General features: G+C 40.7%; 1 protein-coding gene across 5 annotated transcripts in view; it reads right to left on the bottom strand.

The window, feature by feature from the left end:
• LOC137320825 (ceramide transfer protein) overlaps window positions 1-20414 on the bottom strand; it is a 145875-nt gene that overhangs the window by 33389 nt on the left and 92072 nt on the right. For 3 of the 5 annotated variants that reach the window (XM_067982699.1, XM_067982700.1, XM_067982702.1), the window contains exons 4-8: window positions 18655-18762; window positions 17017-17052; window positions 12402-12540; window positions 3415-3498; window positions 1432-1589 (exon numbers count right to left, since the gene is read on the bottom strand). In XM_067982699.1, the coding sequence (XP_067838800.1) occupies window positions 1432-1589; window positions 3415-3498; window positions 12402-12540; window positions 17017-17052; window positions 18655-18762 (525 nt within the window). The remainder of the gene's footprint in view (window positions 1-1431; window positions 1590-3414; window positions 3499-12401; window positions 12541-17016; window positions 17053-18654; window positions 18763-20414) is intronic. The other 2 variants (XM_067982701.1, XM_067982703.1) reach the window with 1 other exon arrangement.

Below are 20414 nucleotides of genomic sequence, written 5' to 3'. Positions count from 1 at the left end.
CCCATTGAAAACAGCCCTCCTCCAATTGAGTATTTTTACATTAGAGTGGTCCATGTCCTTTTCCATAGCTATTCTAAACCTTATGATACTATGATCGCTGCTCCCTAAATGTTCCCCCCAATGACACTCGCTCACTTGGCCTGTCTCATTCCCTAGAACCAAGTCCAGCAATGCCTCCTTCCTCGTTGGGCTGGAATCGTACTGGTTAAGAAAGTTATCCTGGACACATTTCAAAAATTTTTCCCCCTCTATGCCCCTTATATTATTGTTATCCCAATCTATATTAGGATAGTTGAAGACCCAGTTATCAATACTCTATAGCTTTTGCACCTCTCTAATTTCCCTGCAAATTTGCTCCTCTATATCCCTCCCACTAGTTGGTGGCTATAGAATACACCCAGTGCAATGGCACCACTTATTTCTTAACTCTAACCAAATAGATTCTGTCCTTGACCCCTCCAGTACATCCTCTCTCTCCAGTACTGCAATATTCTCCTTAATCAATACTGCCACACCCCTCCTTTCTTTCCTTCCCTATCTTTACTGAACACCTTATATCCAGGAATATTTAGCACCCAATCCTGCCCTTTTTTGAGCCAGGTCTCCGTTATTGCCACAACATCGTAATCCATGTGGCTGTTTACGCCTGCAGCTCACCAACCTTGTTTATCAACCTTCGTGTGTTTACACATATGCACTGCAAACCAATCTTAGATTTCCCTTTACACACTCAGTCTGATCCCACCTAATACTGTACTATTGCTTGCTTTAGTGCTATTTTTCCCCCCCGATCCTTTGTGCCCCTTGTTTCTCCTTTCCATTGCTACATCCTGGTGCCCATCCCCCTGCCAAATTACTTTTAAACCCTCCCCTACAGCACTAGTGAACCTCCCCAAGGGGACATTGGTCCCAGCTCCGTTGAAGTACAACTGGTTCAGCCTGTACAGGTCCCATCTTCCCCAGAATTGGTCCCAATGCCCCAGGAATCTAAAAGCCCTCCCTCCTGCACCATCTCTCCAGCCACACATTCATTTGCTCTATCCTCCTATTTCTATGCTCACTAGCACGTGGTACCGGGAGTAATCCGAAAATTACTACCTTTGAGGTCCTGCTTATCTCATCTCTCTTTCCTAACTCCTTAAAATCTGCCTGCAGGACCTCATCCCTCTTTCTACCTATGTCGTTGATACCACAACCTCTGGCTGTTCACCCTCCCCCGAATGTTCTGCAGCCACTCAGTGACATCCTTTTTTTAAGCTAGTTTTTCGACCTGTTCTGTGGCATCTCCTACCCTGGTACCTGCCTGCACTATGGAATTATATGCTGTGCACGCACACACCTTTCAGTCTCCACTACAAACATAATGTTGAGCATATGGAAATTCAGCAATTTGAAAACAAAAATGCTTATAGTGGATTCTTTCAATGTTACCTTATCAATCCTTTTCTGCCAGCTGTCTTCTCGTTTCACCATCAGTTCAATGCAGTGAGAAAGCGTAGCCAGTATTCCAGCTGTTGTTGCCTTGAAAGTGATAGCCTCACCTTTAAAATCTATTCCATTGATCCCTTTTGGTGTCACACATGGAAACACTGCACAAAGGATATACATATATAGATATATATATATATATATACACACACACACAAAGATTATGGGAACATCCATAATTCAATTTGCTGAAAGAAAGCTACCGAAGCAACACCATAAATCAGCAACTTTATAAACAGATAAAATATATGTATCTTTCCTGAGCATTCTAACATGCAAAGGAATCACAACACAAAAACATTATGGATGTTGGAAAAATACAGCAAGTATTTTATAACATAGATCCTTTATTCAAAGTTGCAGGTCCAATCCAAATCTCTAGACAGTGGAGGGTTCCTTGAAACCATTCAAGGTCACAAATTTATAAGAAGAAAAGCCCAGTTCTGAAAACAGTCATTCTTTTGCTTGCTACACTTTTGTGCAATAATGGATATTTATAATCACAGAATACAATGGTCATCCATCATGTGTAACAGTTTCAGTAGATAGCTGTTTAATGCTGACTCCCCAAAGCCTTTCCACCATCTACAAGGCACAAGTCAGGAGTGTGATGGAATACTCTCCACTTGCCTGGATGAGTGCAGCTCCAACAACACTCAAGAAGCTCGACACCATCCAAGATAAAGCAGCCCGCTTGATTGGCACCCCATCCACCACCCTAAACATTCACTCCCTTCACCACCGGCGCACTGTGGCTGCAGTGTGCACCATCCACAGGATGCACTGCAGCAACTCGCCAAGGCTTCTTCGACAGCACCTCCCAAACCCACGACCTCTACCACCTAGAAGGACAAGGGCAGCAGGCGCATGGGAACAGCACCACCTGCACGTTCCCCTCCAAGTCACACACCATCCCGACTTGGAAATATATCGCCGTTCCTTCATTGTCGCTGGGTCAAAATCCTGGAACTCCCTTCCTAACAGCACTGTGGGAGAACCGTCACCACACGGACTGCAGCGGTTCAAGAAGGCGGCTCACCACCACCTTCTCGAGGGCAATTAGGGATGGGCAATAAATGCCAGCCTTGCCAGCGATGCCCACATCCCGTGAACGAATAAAAAAAAAACATCCATCTTCAATACAACCATTTGTAACAGTTTCAACAGATAAATCTTTAAATACTGCTGATATCTATCTTCAACATAATATAACAATTTAACTTGTTAAAATTGTTAGGGCATGGATCTGTTTGCCTACATGATCTTCCATCCATGACATTAATAATTTCATTACATCACAGCAAGGAAAACACTGAGTGGAGGTCAGGCTCATCAACACAAGACGTGGAGGAAAACTGAAGGTAGGCGTCCTTGGTAGTTTTTGAACATTTCCAAATAGCCAGCTTTTTAAAAAAAAATTGGAGGGCGAAGCGGGGGGAAAAAAAGGGCCAGTAACTAAGTAGCCAAAAATTATGGGAGGGAATAAACTGAATGGAGCTTTGAAACTGCTACTTGAAATTTGTATGACTGCCACTGATTTTTTTAAATTTAAGCATACAGTGTCTTTAATGAAGGAAGCATACCATGGCACTTCACATGAATGGTAGAACAATAGGTGGGTTCAGGGAGAGGGTAGATGCACAAAGATCAGAGTTAATTCAGTGAGTCTTCCATAACTACACATGATTAAAAGAGACACTCCACAATGCAATATACACATCTCAGGTGATGTGGAAAAATTTCAACTGAAATGGTTAAATTTATATGTCTATCGACATTAAAATTGGCCCATGCAAAGAAAGAAATCAAATGCTAATTTAAAAGCAATGGAAACAGTTTTAAAATAAAATTTAGATACCGACTAAGCAATTGCTTTGAAGATTAGAGGGGTACAGAAAATAAACTGCAAATCTGAAAGATACTTACATTTCTCTTTGCTGCCATTATTATTATGTACAAAATCCCCATCCGATCGTGTGGTTGGAAAAGCATCTTCATCATCTTCTACTACTAAAATAGCAAAATTAAATTTTTAGTACACTTTTCTACACTTCTGTAAAAAAAACAATTCTTATTCAGTTTCTATATCAGCTTAAGCCCCATCTTCCTGCAAATCCAAGAACATGTACTGTATGCACACATTTCAACGACACTAGCCTCTATTTAACAGTGTTGAGAGCTTTATGAATGATGCTAAGACGAGCAGAGGCTACAATTGTTGCACTTGAATTTCTCTCAATACATGGCTGGTACCAATGCAGTTACAGTTAGAGACAGAGCAGCACTACCAGGAACGTGAAAAACTAACAGATTTCACCATTGCTCCCAATACGGGCTTCACAGCAAGAATGTGGTTTCCTATGAATCTGCACTCTATACTTGCTACACTTCGGAGAGGAACAGGCATATGTCATTCAGCCCCTCGAACCTGTTCCGCCATTCAATTAGATCATGACTGATCTGTACCTTAATTCCATCTATCCTCCTTCGTTCTATAACCCTTAATAACCTTGTCTAACAAAAATCTATCAATCTCAGTTTTGAAATTTTCAATTGACTTAGCCTCAATAGCTTTTTTGGGTGGGGGGGGGGGGGGGGGGGGGTGGAAAAGTGTGTTTCAGATTTCCACTATCCTTTGTGTGAAGTTCTTCCTGACATAACCCCAGCTCTAATTTTAAGGTTATGCTCCATTGTTCTGGACTCCCCCACCAAAGGAAATAGTTTCTCTCTATCTAGCCAATCAACTCCTTTGATCATCTTAAACATTATGATAATCACAAAGACATTAATAAACTTGCAGAATGGACATGTAATTGGCATGTAAATGAATATCAATAGTTAAATGTGAGGTGATTCATTTTGGTAGGAAGAATAAGGAGGCCACATACTCCTTGGAAAATAAAAGTCTAAATGGGGTAGAGGAGCAGAGGGATCTGGGGTTAACAGATACACAAATCACAAAGTAGTGATGCAGGTTAATAAGGCCATATAAAAAGTAAACAAAGCATTGGGGTTCATTTCTAGAGGGATAGAATTGAAAAGCACAGAAGTTATGTTAAATTTGTATAGGCCACACTTGGGGGTAATGTGAACAGTTCCGGTCTCCATATTATAAAAAGGATATAGAGGCACTGGAGAAGGTGCAAAAAAGATTTACTAGGATGATACCAGAACTGAGAGGTTATACCTACCTGAGGTTCTTTTTCTTTAGAAAAGAGAAGACTGAGGGGTGATCGGAAAGAGGACTTTAAGATTATGAAAGAGTTTGACAGGGTAGACAGAGAAGTTGTTTCCACTTGCAGAGGAGACCAGGACTAGGGGTCATAAATATAAGATAGTCACTAATAAATCCAATGGGGAATTCAGGAGAAACTTCTTTACCCAGAGAGTGGTTAGAATGTGGAACTCGCTACCACAAGTAGTTGTTGAGGCGACTAGCACAGATGGATTTAAGGGGAAGCTAGATAAACATGAGAAAGAAAGGAATAGAAGGATATGTTGATGGGGTTAGAAGACGGGTGGGAGGAGGCTCGTGTCGAGAATAAACAGATATGGATCTGTTGCCAAATGGCCTGTTTCTGTGCAGTACATTCTATGTAATTCTATGTAAACACCTCAATTAGATCACCCCTCAATCTTATATATTCAAGGGAATACAAGCCTAGTCGATGCAACCTGTCTTCATAATTTAACCCTTTTTGCTCCTGTATAATTCTGGTGAATCTGCACTGCACCCTCTCCAAGGTCAATATATCCTTCCTGAGATGCAGTGCCTAGAACTGAATACAGTACTCCAGATAGGGTCTAACCAGAGTTCCGTACAGTTGTAACATAAGTTCCACCCCTCTCGAGATAAAGGCCAAGATGCTATTAGCTTTTTAAATTATTTTTTGTATCTTTCCACTAGCTTTTAGTGATTTCTGTACTTGGATCCTGAAAGAGAGAGTATGAAAATAGATTAGCAGCTAACATAAAAGGGAACCCAAAAGTCTTTTATAAACATATAAATAGCAAAACGGTAGTCAAAGGATGTATGGGACCGATGAGGGATTAAAAAAAAATCTTCTTGTGAACAGAGGGCATGGCTGAGACAATGAATGAATATTTCACATCAGTCTTCACTACAGAAGAGGAGACTGCCATTGTAGCAGTGATATTGGATAGGATAAAAATAGAAAAAGGAGGTACTTAAAAGACAGGCAGTGCTCAAAGTAGAAAAGTCACCCGATCCAGATGGGATGCATCCTAGGTTACTGAGGGAAGTAAGGGTGGAAATTGCAAAGGCTCGGGCCACAATCTTCCAATCCTTAGGTATGAGGACGGTGCCAGAGGACTGGAGGATTGTAAATGTTACACCCCTGTTCAAAAGAGGGGTAAACCCAGGGAAACTTTGAGTCAATAATTCAGGACAAAATAAATTGGCACTTGGAAATGTATGGGCTAATAAATGACAGTCAGCACAGATTTGTTAAAGGAAAATCGTGTTTGACTAACTTGATTGAGTTCTTTGATGAAGTAACGGGAGGGTTGATGAGGTTAGTGCGGTTGATGCTGTGTATATAGACTTTCAAAAGGCATTTGATAAAGTACTGCATAATAGACTTATTAGCAAAATTAAAGCCCATGGGATTAAAGGTACAGCGGCAGCGTGGATACAAAATTGGCTAGGGGACAGAAAGCAGAGTAGTGATGAATTATTGTTTTTCAGACTGGAGGAATGTATACAGTGGTGTTCCCCAGGGGTCCATATTAGGACCACTGCTCTTTGATATATATTAATGACCTGGACTTGGGTATAGAGGGTATAAATTCAAAGTTTGCAGATGACACAAAACTCAAATGTAGTAAACAATATGAAGGATAGTAACACTTCAGAAGGACGTAAACAGACTGGTGAAATGGGCAGACACATGGCAGGTGAAATTTAACAGAGAAGTGTGAAATGATGCATTTTGGTAGGAAGAATGAGGAGAGGTAATATAAACTAAATGGTACAATTTTAAAGAGGGTGCAGGAACAGAGAGACCTAGGGGTGTACATACACAAATCTTTGAAGGTAACAGGACAAGTTGAGACAGCTGTTAAGAACACATATGGGATCCTGGGCTTCATTAATAGAGGCACTGAGTACAAAAGCAAAGAAGTTATGCTAAACCTTTATAAAACACTGGTTAGAGCTGGAGTAGTGTGTTCAATTCTGAGCACCACACTTTAGGAAAAATGTCAAGGCCTTAGAGGGTACAGAAGAGACTTACTAGAATGGGACCAGGGATAAGGGACTTCAGTTATGTGGAGAGGCTGCAGAAGCTGGGATTGTTCTCCTTAAAACAGAGAAGGTTAAGGGGAGATTTTATAGAGGTATTCAAAATCATGAACAGTTTAGATAGAGTAAATAAGGAGATACTGTTTCCAGTGGCAGAAGCGTCTGTAACCAGAGGACACAGATTTAAGGTGATTGGCAAAAGAGCCAGAGGCGACATGAGGAAACATTTTTTTAATGCAGCGAATTGTAATGATCTGGAATGCACTGCCTGAAAGGAAGTTGGAAGCAGATTGAATAGTAATTTTCAAAAGGGAACTGGATAAATACTTGAAGGGAAAAAAATTACAAGGCCATGGGGAAAGAGCAGGGGAATGGGACTAAATGTCAAAAAAATAGGAGCAATAGTAGGCCATATAATCCCTCGAGCCTGCTCCACCATTCCATTAGATCATGGTTGATGATCTACCTCAACTCCACTTTCCCGCCCTATCCCCATATCCCTGGATTCGCTTAGTGTCCAAATATCTTTCGATCTCAGTCTTGAATATACTTAACGACTGAACAATCACAGCCCTCTAGGGAACCAAGGGTCTAATGAGAATGAGGAACTTAAAGTAATTAAGATTAGTAAAGAAAAAATACTGGAGAAATCAATGAAACTAAAAGCCGACAAATCCCCTGGACCTGATGGCCTACACCCTATGGTTTTAAAAGAGGTGGCTGCAAAGATTGTGGATGCATTGGTTTTGATCTTTCAGAATTCCCTAGATTCCAGATATACAGCTCTCTATTCCTTCATCCAAGTCATTTATAAATATAGTGAAAAGCTGAGGCCCCAGGACAGATACCTGGGGAACATCACTAGTCACATTCTGTCAATTTGAGTACATACCCATTATCCCTACCCTCTGTCTCCCATCTCCTAACCAATTCCCTATCCAAACCAATAGGTTGCCTCCAATTCCATTTTTGATAACAGTCTCTCATTTGAGAGGAACCTTGTCAAATGTCTTCTGGAAGTCCTTATAAATAACATCCATTGACAATCCCCTATCTACCACGTCAGTTACCTCAAAAAATTCAAGCAGGTTCGTTAGACATGACTTACCCTTTACAAATCTATGCTGGCTCTCTGATCAGCTCATATTTATCCGAATGCTCAGTCACTCTGTCCCTAACAGATTCTAGTAACTTCCCCACAACTGCCATCAGACTAATAGTCCTATAATTTCCTAGTTTATCTCTCTTACCCTTCTTAAAAGAGGTGGCTGCAAAGATTGTGGATGCATTGGTTTTGATCTTACAGAATTCCCTAGATTCCAGATATAAGATATACAGCTCTCTATTCCTTCCTAACCAATTCCCTATCCAAACCAATAGGTTGCCTCCAATTCCATTTTTGATAACAGTCTCTCATTTGAGAGGAACCTTGTCAAATGTCTTCTGGAAGTCCTTATAAATAACATCCATAGACAATCCCCTATCTACCACGTTAGTTACCTCAAAAAATTCAACCAGGTTCGTTAGACATGACTTACCCTATATAAAAAGAAAAAGGGTGGCTAAAGCAAACATAGGTCCTTTAGAGGATGAGACCGGGAAATTAATGGTGGGAAACATGGAGATGGCAAAAATGCTGAACAATATTTTGTTTCAGTCTTTACGGTAGAGGACACTAAGAATATCCCAACACTGGACAAACAGGGGGCTCTAGGTGGGGAGGAGCTAAATACGATTAAAATCACTAAGGAATTGGTACTCAGTAAATTAATGGGACTCAAGGCGGATAAATCCCCTGGACCTGATGGCTTACATCCTAGGGTCTTGAGGGAAGTGGCAGTAGGGATTGTGGATGCTTTGGTAATAATTTTCCAAAATTCTCTGGACTCGGCAAAGGTCCTGGCAGATTGGAAAACTGCTAATGTAACACCCTTATTTAAAAAGGGTAGAAGGCAGAAGGCTGGAAATTATAGACCAGTTAGCCTAACATCTGTGGTGGGTAAAATTTGAGTCTATTATTAAGGAGACAGTAGCGGAACATTTGGATAAACATAATTTAATAGGACAAAGTCAGCATGGCTTTATGAAGGGGAAGACATGTCTGACATTTGCTTGAGTTCTTTGAGGACATAACGTACAGGGTGGATAAAGGGGAACCAGTGGACGTAGTGTATTTTGACTTCCAGAAGGCATTCGACAAGGTGCCACAAAGGATTATTGCTCAAGATAAAGAATCACTGGATTGGGGGTAATATTCTGGCATGGGTGGAGGATTGGTTATCTAACAGGAAGCAGAGAGTTGGGATAAATGGTTCATTCACGGACTGGCAACCAGTAGCCAGTGGTGTTCCGCAGGGGTCGGTGCTGGGTCCCTAACTCTTTACAATCTATGTTAACGATTTGGAGGAGGGGACCGAGTGTAACATATCAAAGTTTGCAGATGATACAAAGATGGGAGGGAAAGTAGAGAGTGAGGAGGACATAAAAAACCTACAAGGGGATATAGACAGGCTGGGTGAGTGGGCGGAGATTTGACAGATGCAATACAATATTGGAAAATGTGAGGTTATGCACTTTGGCAGGAAAAATCAGAGAGCAAGTTATTATCTTAATGGCAAGAAACTGGAAAGTACTGCAGTACAAAGGGATCTGGGGGTCCTAGTGCAAGAAAATCAAAAAGTTAGTATGCAGGTGCAGCAGGTGATCAAGAAGGCCAACGGAATGTTGGCTTTTATTGCTAGGGGGATAGACTATAAAAACAGGGACGTATTGCTGCAGTTATATAAGGTATTGGTGAGACCGCACCTGGAATACTGCATACAGTTTTGGTCTCCATACTTAAGAAAAGACATACTTGCTCTCGAGGCAGTACAAAGAAGGTTCACTCGGTTAATCCCGGGGATGAGGGGGCGGACATATGAGGAGAGGTTGAGTAGATTGGGACTCTACTCATTGGAGTTCAGAAGAATGAGAGGCGATCTTATTGAAACATATAAGATTGTGAAGGGGCTTGATCGGGTGGATGCGGTAAGGATGTTCCCAAGGATGGGTGAAACTAGAACTAGGGGGCATAATCTTAGAATAAGGGGCTGCTCTTTCAAAACTGAGATGAGGAGAAACTTCTTCACTCAGAGGGTAGTAGGTCTGTGGAATTTGCTGCCCCAGGAAGCTGTGGAAGCTACATCATTAAATAAATTTAAAACAGAAATAGACAGTTTCCTAGAAGCAAAGGGAATTAGGGGTTACGGGGAGTGGGCAGGAAATTGGACATGAATTTAGATTTGAGGTTAGGATCAGATCAGTCATGATCTTATTGAATGGCGGAGCAGGCTCAAGGGGACGATTGGCCTACTCCTGCTCCTATTTCTTATGTTCTTAAATAATGGAGTGACAATGGCAGTTTTCCAATCCATGGGGACAATTCCTGAATCTGGAAGGTTTTGGAAGATCATGACTATTGCATCAACAATTTTCTCACCTACTTCTTTTAAAACTCTGGGGTGAAAACTACCAGGTCTTGGAGATTTGTCTATCTTTAATCTCATTAGTTTCTCCATTACCATTTTTTTTTTACTTTTATTGAATATAGTTAGTTTCTCTCCTTGATTTATTTTTAGTTTTCCTTGTATTTCTGGTACTTTATCCTCATCCTCCACAAAGTAGCTATTTAGCAAGTCTGCCGTTTACTGATTTCCCATGAGATGAACATTTACCCCTTAATTAGAGCATAATGCCCTAAAAAATGGTATACCCACATGTTGTTCTGCCTACACTGAAAGTCAGTAACACTCTCAGATAGTTACCTTAAGGTTAAAACGTAGATTTTTTTTCAACTAAGATAAAAGGCAGATATATTGCAGTAAAGCATTTGATTGACAATAGTTAAACTGTTTCAAAACAAAAAAGTCACTAATCCTTCTAATTCTTTTTGATAGTTACTGACCGAGTCTCTGGTGGACATTATATGGAACACTGACCTCACAGAGCTCCTCCTAGCCACCTGACTTGGTATAGGTAGTGCAAAGCAGGGATATGGAGATCATAGATTTGCTTCTCAATTATATGTCTGTCTTGTATTTAATGCTAAAGGAGGTTCATTTAATCAAGCATTTTTCTGAAGGGTCAAGCAATTAACTACAACATTGAACACTTCTTAAAACAAAGTTCTCTTGATGTTCAGCCATCAAAATCATGAAGGGCTTAGATAAAGTAAATAAAGAGAAACTGTTCCTATTGGCAGAAAGATCAAGAACCAGAGGACACAGATTTAAGGTGACTAGCAAAAGAACCAAAGGCGACACGTGGAAAAACTTTTTTTTAAGCAGCGAGTAGTTACGATCTGGAATGCACTGCCTGGTGGCGGAAGCAGGTCCAATTATGGCTTTCAAAAAAGGAATTGGATAAATACTTGAAGGGAAAAAATTTACAGGGCTAAGGGACTAACTGGATTGCTCTTACAAAGAGCCGGCACGGGCTCGATGGGGTGAATGGCCTCCTTCTGTGCTGTAACCATTCTATGATCAGAGATAATGAATCTTGTCTACATTTCCCAAACTCACATACTTTAGCATTTTGAGGAACTATTTACGAGCGACTAAGCACCTTGGCCTAACCAATTTTTGAGTAGTCAGTGGCAATAACAAAGACTAGCTGCCCTTCATTGAAACTGGATACATCTGATGGTTGTGTCTTGTCCAGTCCCCCAAAATCAGAAGGAAGAGACCTGTAAAGCATAATGAATGCTATAGAAAAGCAAATTATTTTCCAGCTACATTTAGCTGAACACAACTTTTTAAAAAGTCAAATTTAACTTAGTCAGAAAAATATATATATGTAATAGGGAGGTTCTTATTTGACAGGATAAAAGCACTGATATTGAACTTAAAACTACCCAGAGGTGGCATCAAAACCTCAAGGTTCACCAATCTTCCAGACATTTTATGGACCACTAAACTTTAATCAATTAAATAATAAAAATTATATAATACCAGTCAGAAATTTTAAAATAAGGCTCAGGACTTTACAGCAATCTGTTCAGCGTTGGTGCATGTTGACTGGATGTTCTTGGTACAGTAAAATTAAGTAGAATTGGTGGAAGGAATGTGATAGTGAGTTTGCGCTGCATCATCCCATCAGTTTTTGTTCAACTGCCATGTGCAATGTTATATGCGTTGAAACAAAGCTTAATACTGTAAATTTAAAAACATAGCAACAAACTCTAGGGACAATCCCACAACATACAGGCATCAACACAACCAGTAGAAGCAGTTATGGCTGGTCAGGTTCTTTTTAATTGAACAAACAAGGTCCATTATTATGGTACGCAAACTACCACATAGAAACTAATGATGCTAAATGAGATAATTCAAAGTTTTAGCATTTCATGGAAGACTGCCAAAAAACCCAGGGACTGAGTAGCAGGAAGAGGAAATAAAATCAACACAGTGTTCTGAGCATTTTGTACTTCTTACATAAACTCAGCAGTAACAAAAATTACACACCAGTATACCTTCACAAAAGATGTTCTGATATCAATCATTTTTATTTACTAAAAGGGACTACACAATTGACTTTTGAGGTTAGACAGTATAAGATTCAGTGTCATTGCAATTAAAAATATCCCATGTTTAAGAAGGTTCTATTAATGCACCTTTATCTCTCTGGAGTTCATCTTTAGAGACAGCATCAGCACAAGCATCGAAGTACTTCTGTAGCGTATCAACCTGTCTGCATAGGATATCACGGAAAGTTTCCATTTCAGCAAGTTTTTCACGCAGGCTATGGCCTTTCTGAAATCCAAAACACAAAAGGCTACTAATTCTTGCAAAAAATAATGCAAAGTTTATTAAATTTCCTAACCTACTTTACAGACGAGTGGCAAAACAGTTGCCACAGAAAATGTAATTAAACCTATTGCGGGCCACTTGGGATATTGATGAACATAGTAAACAGTTATTGTAATACCAGCCAGTACGAGTTTGTTTTGGGACTCGGTTTCAATTAGAATTTTGAAACCAATCACTGATTTCAAACATCACAAATGACCTAACAAGAGTTAAAACAAAGAAAACACATTTCCTGAAAAAAATTTCACTAGCTAATGATAACTGCATTAGTATGAAAATTATAATGTGAACTCCTTATTAATGAAATTCATGTGTGATTGCATACTTTATGTACAGATTTCTGCATTTATTTTGATTGTAGTTAAATCTCCATAAACGCTATTGGGTATCTTCACAGGTGAGATCACCTGGAGAATTTGAGGGTGTGTGGCCTCTAACAATTTCATTCTACTCTCCAGTGACCCTCCTCCTCTTCCTCCTCCCAAACCACCATATAAAAATGCTTCATTCTGGTCACATCCTCAGTCCTGACCAAAAGGGGCAGCAACAAGAACTCAAGCGCACATGAGCAGTAACACATGAAGTCCAAACATTTCCACCACCATGTCAGAATTGAAAGTTAGCCTGGGGTGGCAGTTTTGTATGGGGACATTGAACTACAAATCAAAGAATGTTGACTATATTTACAGATTATAATATCGTTCATTTATTTCTACTCCTATTGGTAAGTAAACAAAAATTAGAAGTGGAACTCGCAGATCCTTGTCCTAGACCAGCTCAGAGCACAAATGCTCACAGAGGTCATGTGAACTGCCCCAGATAGTCATTACTGTCCAGGGATCCCTCTCTGTATTGGCCCCAAGAGGCTGCCACAATACAACAGTAGTCTCAAATCAGCTCAGGGCCTCCAAGGGGTGTTTCTTGTTCATCGACTATGCACATGTGGGCTTTTTAGGTCAAGGAGTAAGCCCTCCTTTAAACCTGAGGAACACCATTTCACTCTCAGGGGTGAACTTGTTATACTGGGCTTGTAATCTCCATACTGGGAAATAACTTTCTTGCTAATGTTTATAGAAGGATGTGGATTTAGAAACCGATATTATGAAGAACTTCATTCAAGGGTGATGAATGTTTGATACTCTGCTTGGCAGATTATTCCAGAGTTCAAAATGCAACTGGTTGCTATACACGTGTCAGGGTAAGCTTCAATGGGCCACATGGTTTTTCCATGTCTTTGACTTTCTGTTCTTAATGTGTAAGAATTCAGAGCAGTTGAACCATGGGAAGGTGGAGTTGTGGCTCTTCCTGCCCCCAGGAGCAGGGAAAAATTAGGTATACAAGGAAAGTCGGAAAGCGCAAGTGGCAAGAGAACATGCACGGATGAGACAGCGATGTGCTGTCGTTATTGACCTGTTACACAATTCCCATTTACTATTAAATGCACTCTGTTTTGTAGATTCTTTGAGAGATGAAAACCCTACTCTCCAATACTGTGCATGGGTCTTCACAAGTTGTCAAACGATCATCTTCCCCACAAAGCGACCTCTTCTGAAGTTCAAGTAGGAAACCTGAAATTATTAACCTGATAAACTTGCACAGTATCCCAAGTTATTGTCCTAAATAATTTTTTTATTTATTCACGATATGGGCGCTGCTCGTCCTTAGTTGCCCGAGAAGGCAGTGGTGTAGGCAGGACTGCTCTCATACAGGGGTAGAGCATCGGCCTTAAAGCAACTGGAGGCCACTATGCTTTGGTACCGGTTGGTCATTTTGATCCCTCCCTCTGAATTTGTTGCCAAAGTCCAGAGCAAACTCTGATTTCTTCTGGGACAAAGGTTAGGCACTTGGTCTCTGCTGAAGTTCTGGGTCTCCTGCTTGGGGAGCGTGGTCAGGCACTAATGTGTGTTCACACTCAGCTTACAACTTTCTGCCTCTAGACCCTGCAGAGATACCTGAATGTTGAGGAGTCCCCAAAGTGGTGTGCGCTGGTGACGTTTTTCTTCAGTCAGATGCATGGCCTGAATTTTAACAGTCAGCTCCTTTTTATTAAACTACAAGGAATATTTTATCTCTGCGAGAGTTGTCTGCCTATACTAAGAGTCTGGAACCTGGTAACTTCCAACAGGGGCTCTCTCCCGACTAAGATGATGGCTATTTAGCAGAGCCACACCTCCACTGCGTTGTCTGGCATGAACAACGTGACTGCTGGAGAGAAGAGCCCCTGCTGCTAAAGTAACTAGTCAGGGACATACTGGATTGCAGTGGAGCAGGGTGTATTTCGCCAGAGGCATTTGCTGCCCAGATGTCCTGGCACCTACGATCAAAGCCATTCAGGTAGTAAAATCCACACTTGGCCCCAACTCGGTTAGGTGCATAGAGGAGGCTCAAGCATGGAAGTCATTCCATCCGATCTCACCCCTATTCAGGTGGAGCTGCTCATTGGTGCGAGGCCCCAAAACCTCCCCAGGAACCTCACTTGAACCTTTTCTCTGAAATTCCCTCCATGCCATTCCATTCTGCATGGAGGGCTTTTCTGTATCAGTTGCTGATGGGCACACTACTTCATTGCCCTCGTTCTTCAGTCTGGGTATACTCTGGCGTAATAGCTTGACTGTCGACAGAGGCAAACATCCCTATTGGAAAACATTGTATTCAGGGGTTCTCCCTAGCATTAATGGGCACCTGGGGTGGAGAGCGTTGTACGGCACGTTCTTGGGCCACTTCACAAATATCTAGTCCGCATGCCTAGTCTGTGGCCTAGATGAGATGGCCTTTCATATTTTTGTGCACTGATAGAAGTCGCAGCCCCTCTTGCAATATTTGAGGGGGTGCTCCTCAACTTCTGGTTACACTTCAGTATCACCTTATTCATCTTCAGTCACCCATGGTGCAAAGGAATCAACAAATGAGGGGACCTCCTGGTATGTGTGCTCCTGGGCCTGGCTAAACGTGCCATGCACAGGTCCAGGATTTGTAGGATCCATGAGGATGGTCGTTGCAACTGCTTGCCACTCTGTCGAGGTCTTGTTTGTGTCTGTGTCAGGTTGACTGTAGAGGAATCAGAGTGTCCACTGATACACTTGAGGCCACCCTCGACCAGTGGGAACTGCAGGATGTTGACTGCTTTATAAATCTATAAAATCATGTCATAGCAGTACTTATTTTAGTTGAACAGACCATAGGTATCAGTGGTGCCACTTGTAAAAATGTGATATAGTATCAAATTGTTTGTATTAGGAGTGAGGGAGAAAAAGACAATCATTCAACCAAAATGGCCATCAATGGTCTATAAATGCAGTGTCTGTAAGGAACTCTTGCTGCTCTTTTACCCACCCCCCCCCCCCCACCTTTACTTTCTTTTCTTCAGCTTTAGGGTCAACACATCCTAATTGTATGTGGAGGTTTGAGGAATGAGGAACAATGAGTGTTTTTAAAAATAGAACACAAAAAGATGGTTACAAAGCAGAAAATGGAGCCAGGAGCAAAATTTTTCAGATCTTACTGGTGAAAAATTGTGCTTGTATTCCTGACCACATTCGACCCTTCTACCTTACACAACATTTTACAGTAAATATCAAGTAGAACCACTCTCCTCTGTCATCCTTTCATGTCCCCTTTAATTTCTAGAGGCCCAATTTTCTCCCTTGCATTAATTTGTCCTAGCAAAGTTCTTTTGTTTACAATAGCGTTCTTTCTCTTAATTCAGCATTAATTTCTTTGGGTTGTCAATCTGTCTCAATTGTGCTACTTACCAGAATCTATCTTCCCTCACTAAACTCTGCAGATTCTAAACGTCCTGCTGTATTCGGTGAGCATTGTTGAAGGTTTTTCTATTCTGTTGTTCCACATCATGCAGTCCAGCAAAAAAAAATGTACTACTTTCTAAGCACTGCTCCCTATCGATTAGGCAATCAGTACTTGGGGGTGCATCAATCAAAACTGCCTGTACTGCTTAGCAAAAAAAATAGCTGTAATATATCTAAATGAAGCCTATGTAAAGTTGCTTTAACAGCTCAAGTACCTGAAATATTTGGGAAGTACTATGTACAATGGATGGCACCATATCCTTTTAATACAAGATTTTTAGCTATGCATCCAAAACAATATAACTGCATTCTCCCCAATCCTTACCTTTAGTCACAACTTGCAGAAGGCAGCTGTTATACCTGACTATTTTGCTAATTGTCTTTGACCTTCAAAAGGAAAGCAGTATCGTTAAATTAATTGATACACATTTGTGAAGTGGCCCAAAATCATAAAGGGTTAAATCCCTTTACATTTCTGCAATTAATTATGCAAAATAATATGCTTGGGCAAAGTACAGCTTAGTTCAAACCTCCCTCTGCTGAAAGCAATGGAGATCAATTGCAGTCACCCAACAGTGCATTTTGCTTACGTGCAAATTTTAAGCTTTCCTACCTGTTGGTTGAGATCTTGGACTGGACCAATGGAAGTCTGTGGTAACAAATGAAGGACTGTATAGTTTTTCATCTATAGCCAGCAGTTTACAAGTTTCTAGTTTCTAGTGACTGTGGGAACTTTCAACAGAGTATGCATTTTCTTGCTGATAGCGGTTATGCAAAAGTACACAAAAAAACTGGATGGCTAGGTCCACACTCGGGCCCCTACTGTATCTGCAAAATAGTTCTGAAGCCAATTAAGTCCATGCTTCAATAAAACCCAAAGGCTCAGCCCAAACCAGATCTCATCTCAGGTGCAGGATATTTTGTTAGACACAAAAATTGTCTCTCCAAAAGAAACAGCTCAACAATTTTCCATGGCAAGCGTGAGGGTCATTTGGACTTTTGAGGATAAAATAATTGAAATGTCTTCCATATTTAAAATAGTTTATCTACTATTTTAGAAATGTCTCAATATTTACAAGAACATTTCAGTTATGCCTCCTGATTCTTCCCTTCCAACCTACTTCCCTCAAAAAGGCTGGCTCCCTGATTTGCTTGGATTCTTTTTAAATTTCAGTAATTGGTCACTACTGAGAACAATGGGGGCAAAATTAGCATTAGGCAGTAGCGCAAAACAGGCCATAGTGAGTCAGCAGACCGCTTTACTCTCTGACCCATTTTCCTTTCTGTTTTGTAGCACAAAATAAGACAAATTTCACCCCCAATAAACCCAGCTTCCATCCTGTTTTCTACACAAACTTCAGATACACTCTCCCTATTTATTATGCAATGTTACACCTCCCACAGACTATACTAGGAACCCACTTTGGACCTAGCCCATTTTTTAAAAAAAACTGCATGAATCAGCCCCTTAGTTGACACTACAGATGAAGGCATTGAGTGGTGAATTCCACTGCTGAACACAAACTGTTACATGTATTAAGTGAAACACAATGTTACTTGCAGCCTCATGCTCAACGTACCTAGTGATAACCCTATAGTTAGGTGAACAATACTATCTGCAACCTGTTGTGCCCCTGGAGCATTGATACCTGGGAATGTCATAGTGACCCTGACAATGAAAAATCTGAGGGGGGAGATAATTTTTGTAGCATTACTGCCTAAGTGCAGATGATATATTTGTTTCAAGTCATATTCACAATGACTGATGCATGATTTACTGCATTATAACTCGACCAGTCCCCACTACCTACCCCCCCAAAATAAATGGGCTCATGCCAACATATTCTGCAAAGCACCAAGCGAATAGAATCTGCTAATCAAGGTGGTCCTCCCTGAAATTAAAAATTCAAGTAATATTCTCTTTCCTTCTCCCCACCAAAAGAGAGAAATTTTCTGGCCAGACAACCATATCACAGGCTCACTTAACTGAAGCTGTAGGGCAGCTGGGATTTTCCTTCAGTCTTCAAAGGGAAGCACCACAAATTCTTCTTTCCGGTTTTAGCTTAACCATCAGAACTGAATGCTTTACCATGTTAACCAATGTACTGTTCAATTTCTAAAATTAACTTCTCCCCAAAAACTGAATTCAAACTTATCTTTTTCTCCCACAGCAATAATCTACATAACAAAAGTAACTTCTACCTACTGGGGTGGGGGTCTGCAGTGAGCAAAATACAACAATTTTCCTTACCTTAAACGATGAGGTGGATGTGGCAGAATAACCACTTGCTGCAGATGTAAGAGACAGCATGGAGCCATGACGCCGTAGACTTGATTCTGACCCATAGCCAGATTCTGCCTATTAAAAAAAAATTTTAAAATAACTAATCTGACAACAAAGGTGCATTATATTTCATGCATTATACAGTGCATATTTCACATTTTTCATATCAAATGTGCACATCTTTCATATCAAATGTGCACATCTTTCATATCAAATGTGCACATCTTTCATATCAAATGTGCACATCTATTACTAAACTAACTCAAGTCACGCAAGTCTTGATTATGGTTACTTTAATTCTTCACATGTAACATCATGGCTCTCCTCTTTCCCACTCTTCAGTTTATTTAGCTTGAATTCTACTCTAAACTCTTCCTCACTTCCATCTAAGTTTATTTGAGACTTCCATTTTTACTCTCAGCCTCTCTGCTTTGTGAGTCCACAATTACTAAAGTGATCACAAATTCAAGACATTCCACCATCACAACAGCCTGCGTGATGGACACCTTTTCAAGTTATACACTTGGTCAATCATGCAGATCAGAATGGACCTATAACCAAGGAAAATGAGTGTTGATAAGCATTTGCTAAAAACCATGGATGCCAAACATCAGGTCAAACAGATATACTTTGAACTGCTGATACATGTTCAATTAGATGATACTGGCTTCCCTGATTCCAATGAAGTATGTGTTCTTTAGATAGACACTAGCTAGCCAGTATCCTGGCAACAATATCTGCTATAGTCCAGAGTGCAGCAAGACAAATGCAAAGAGCAATGCACCAGAAGTATTAACTACAACTAACCAGAAGCATTAACTAAGTTAATTATGATATCTTTTCTCATCGCAGAATGTGCTGCAAGTTGGAATTGGAAGTAATTATTCAAGTGAAGCAATTTAAAACAGCATCATGCCAGAGCCCATTGCTGAGGTTTGAAAAACTCTTGGAATGGAATTGCTTTCCCTTTTTCATCCACCTTCCTTTCCCCCTTTACAAAGACAAAAGCCTGTTTATCCATCTTCAAGCAACATGATCAAATCTAAAGGGTGATGCTGAAGCTGCAGCTTAAGTGTCAGCCTCCGCTCAGTAAGTAGCACTCTCACCGGAGTCAAAGTTGTGGATTCAAACTCCACTCCAGAGACTTGAGCACATAGTCTACACTGGCAACTGAGTACAGTACTGAGGGAATACTGCACTGCCAGAGGTAGCTTCTTTCGGATGAGACGTTAAACCGAGGATCCGTCTGCCAGCTCAGATGGACGCAAAAGATCCCATGGCATTATTCGAAGAACAGCTGGGGAGTTCTCCTGGTGTCCTAGGCATTTGTTTCTTAACCAATAGCATCAAAACAAGTTACCTTTACCTGAGTTGTTTGTGGGTCCCTTCTATGCACAAATTAACTGCTGTGTTTGCCTACACTGCAACAGTGACTACATTTTAAAAGTACTTCATTGGCTATGAAGCACTTTGGAACATCCAGAAGATGCGAAAGGCGCTATGTAAATACACATACTTTCCTCTTGCACTATTGGTCAGTGACTGTACAGCACTAGAGTCAAGGCCTTGAGACAATTCAATTTGTGTGTTTTTTATGGGGTGGGGGGTGGGGGGGGGGGGGGGAGGAGAGAGAAAGAAAGAGAAATGAGCAGAAACTGCAACAAACTTGACCAAAACATTGTTACAGGCTTTCAATGGCTTTTTTTTTTAAAACTTGATTTGGACAT

Source organism: Heptranchias perlo, chromosome 4 (assembly GCF_035084215.1).
Source record: "Heptranchias perlo isolate sHepPer1 chromosome 4, sHepPer1.hap1, whole genome shotgun sequence".
NCBI lineage: Eukaryota > Metazoa > Chordata > Chondrichthyes > Hexanchiformes > Hexanchidae > Heptranchias > Heptranchias perlo.
The sequence above is the reverse complement of the archived record's forward strand: the minus strand, read 5'-3'. Positions and strand labels throughout refer to the sequence as shown.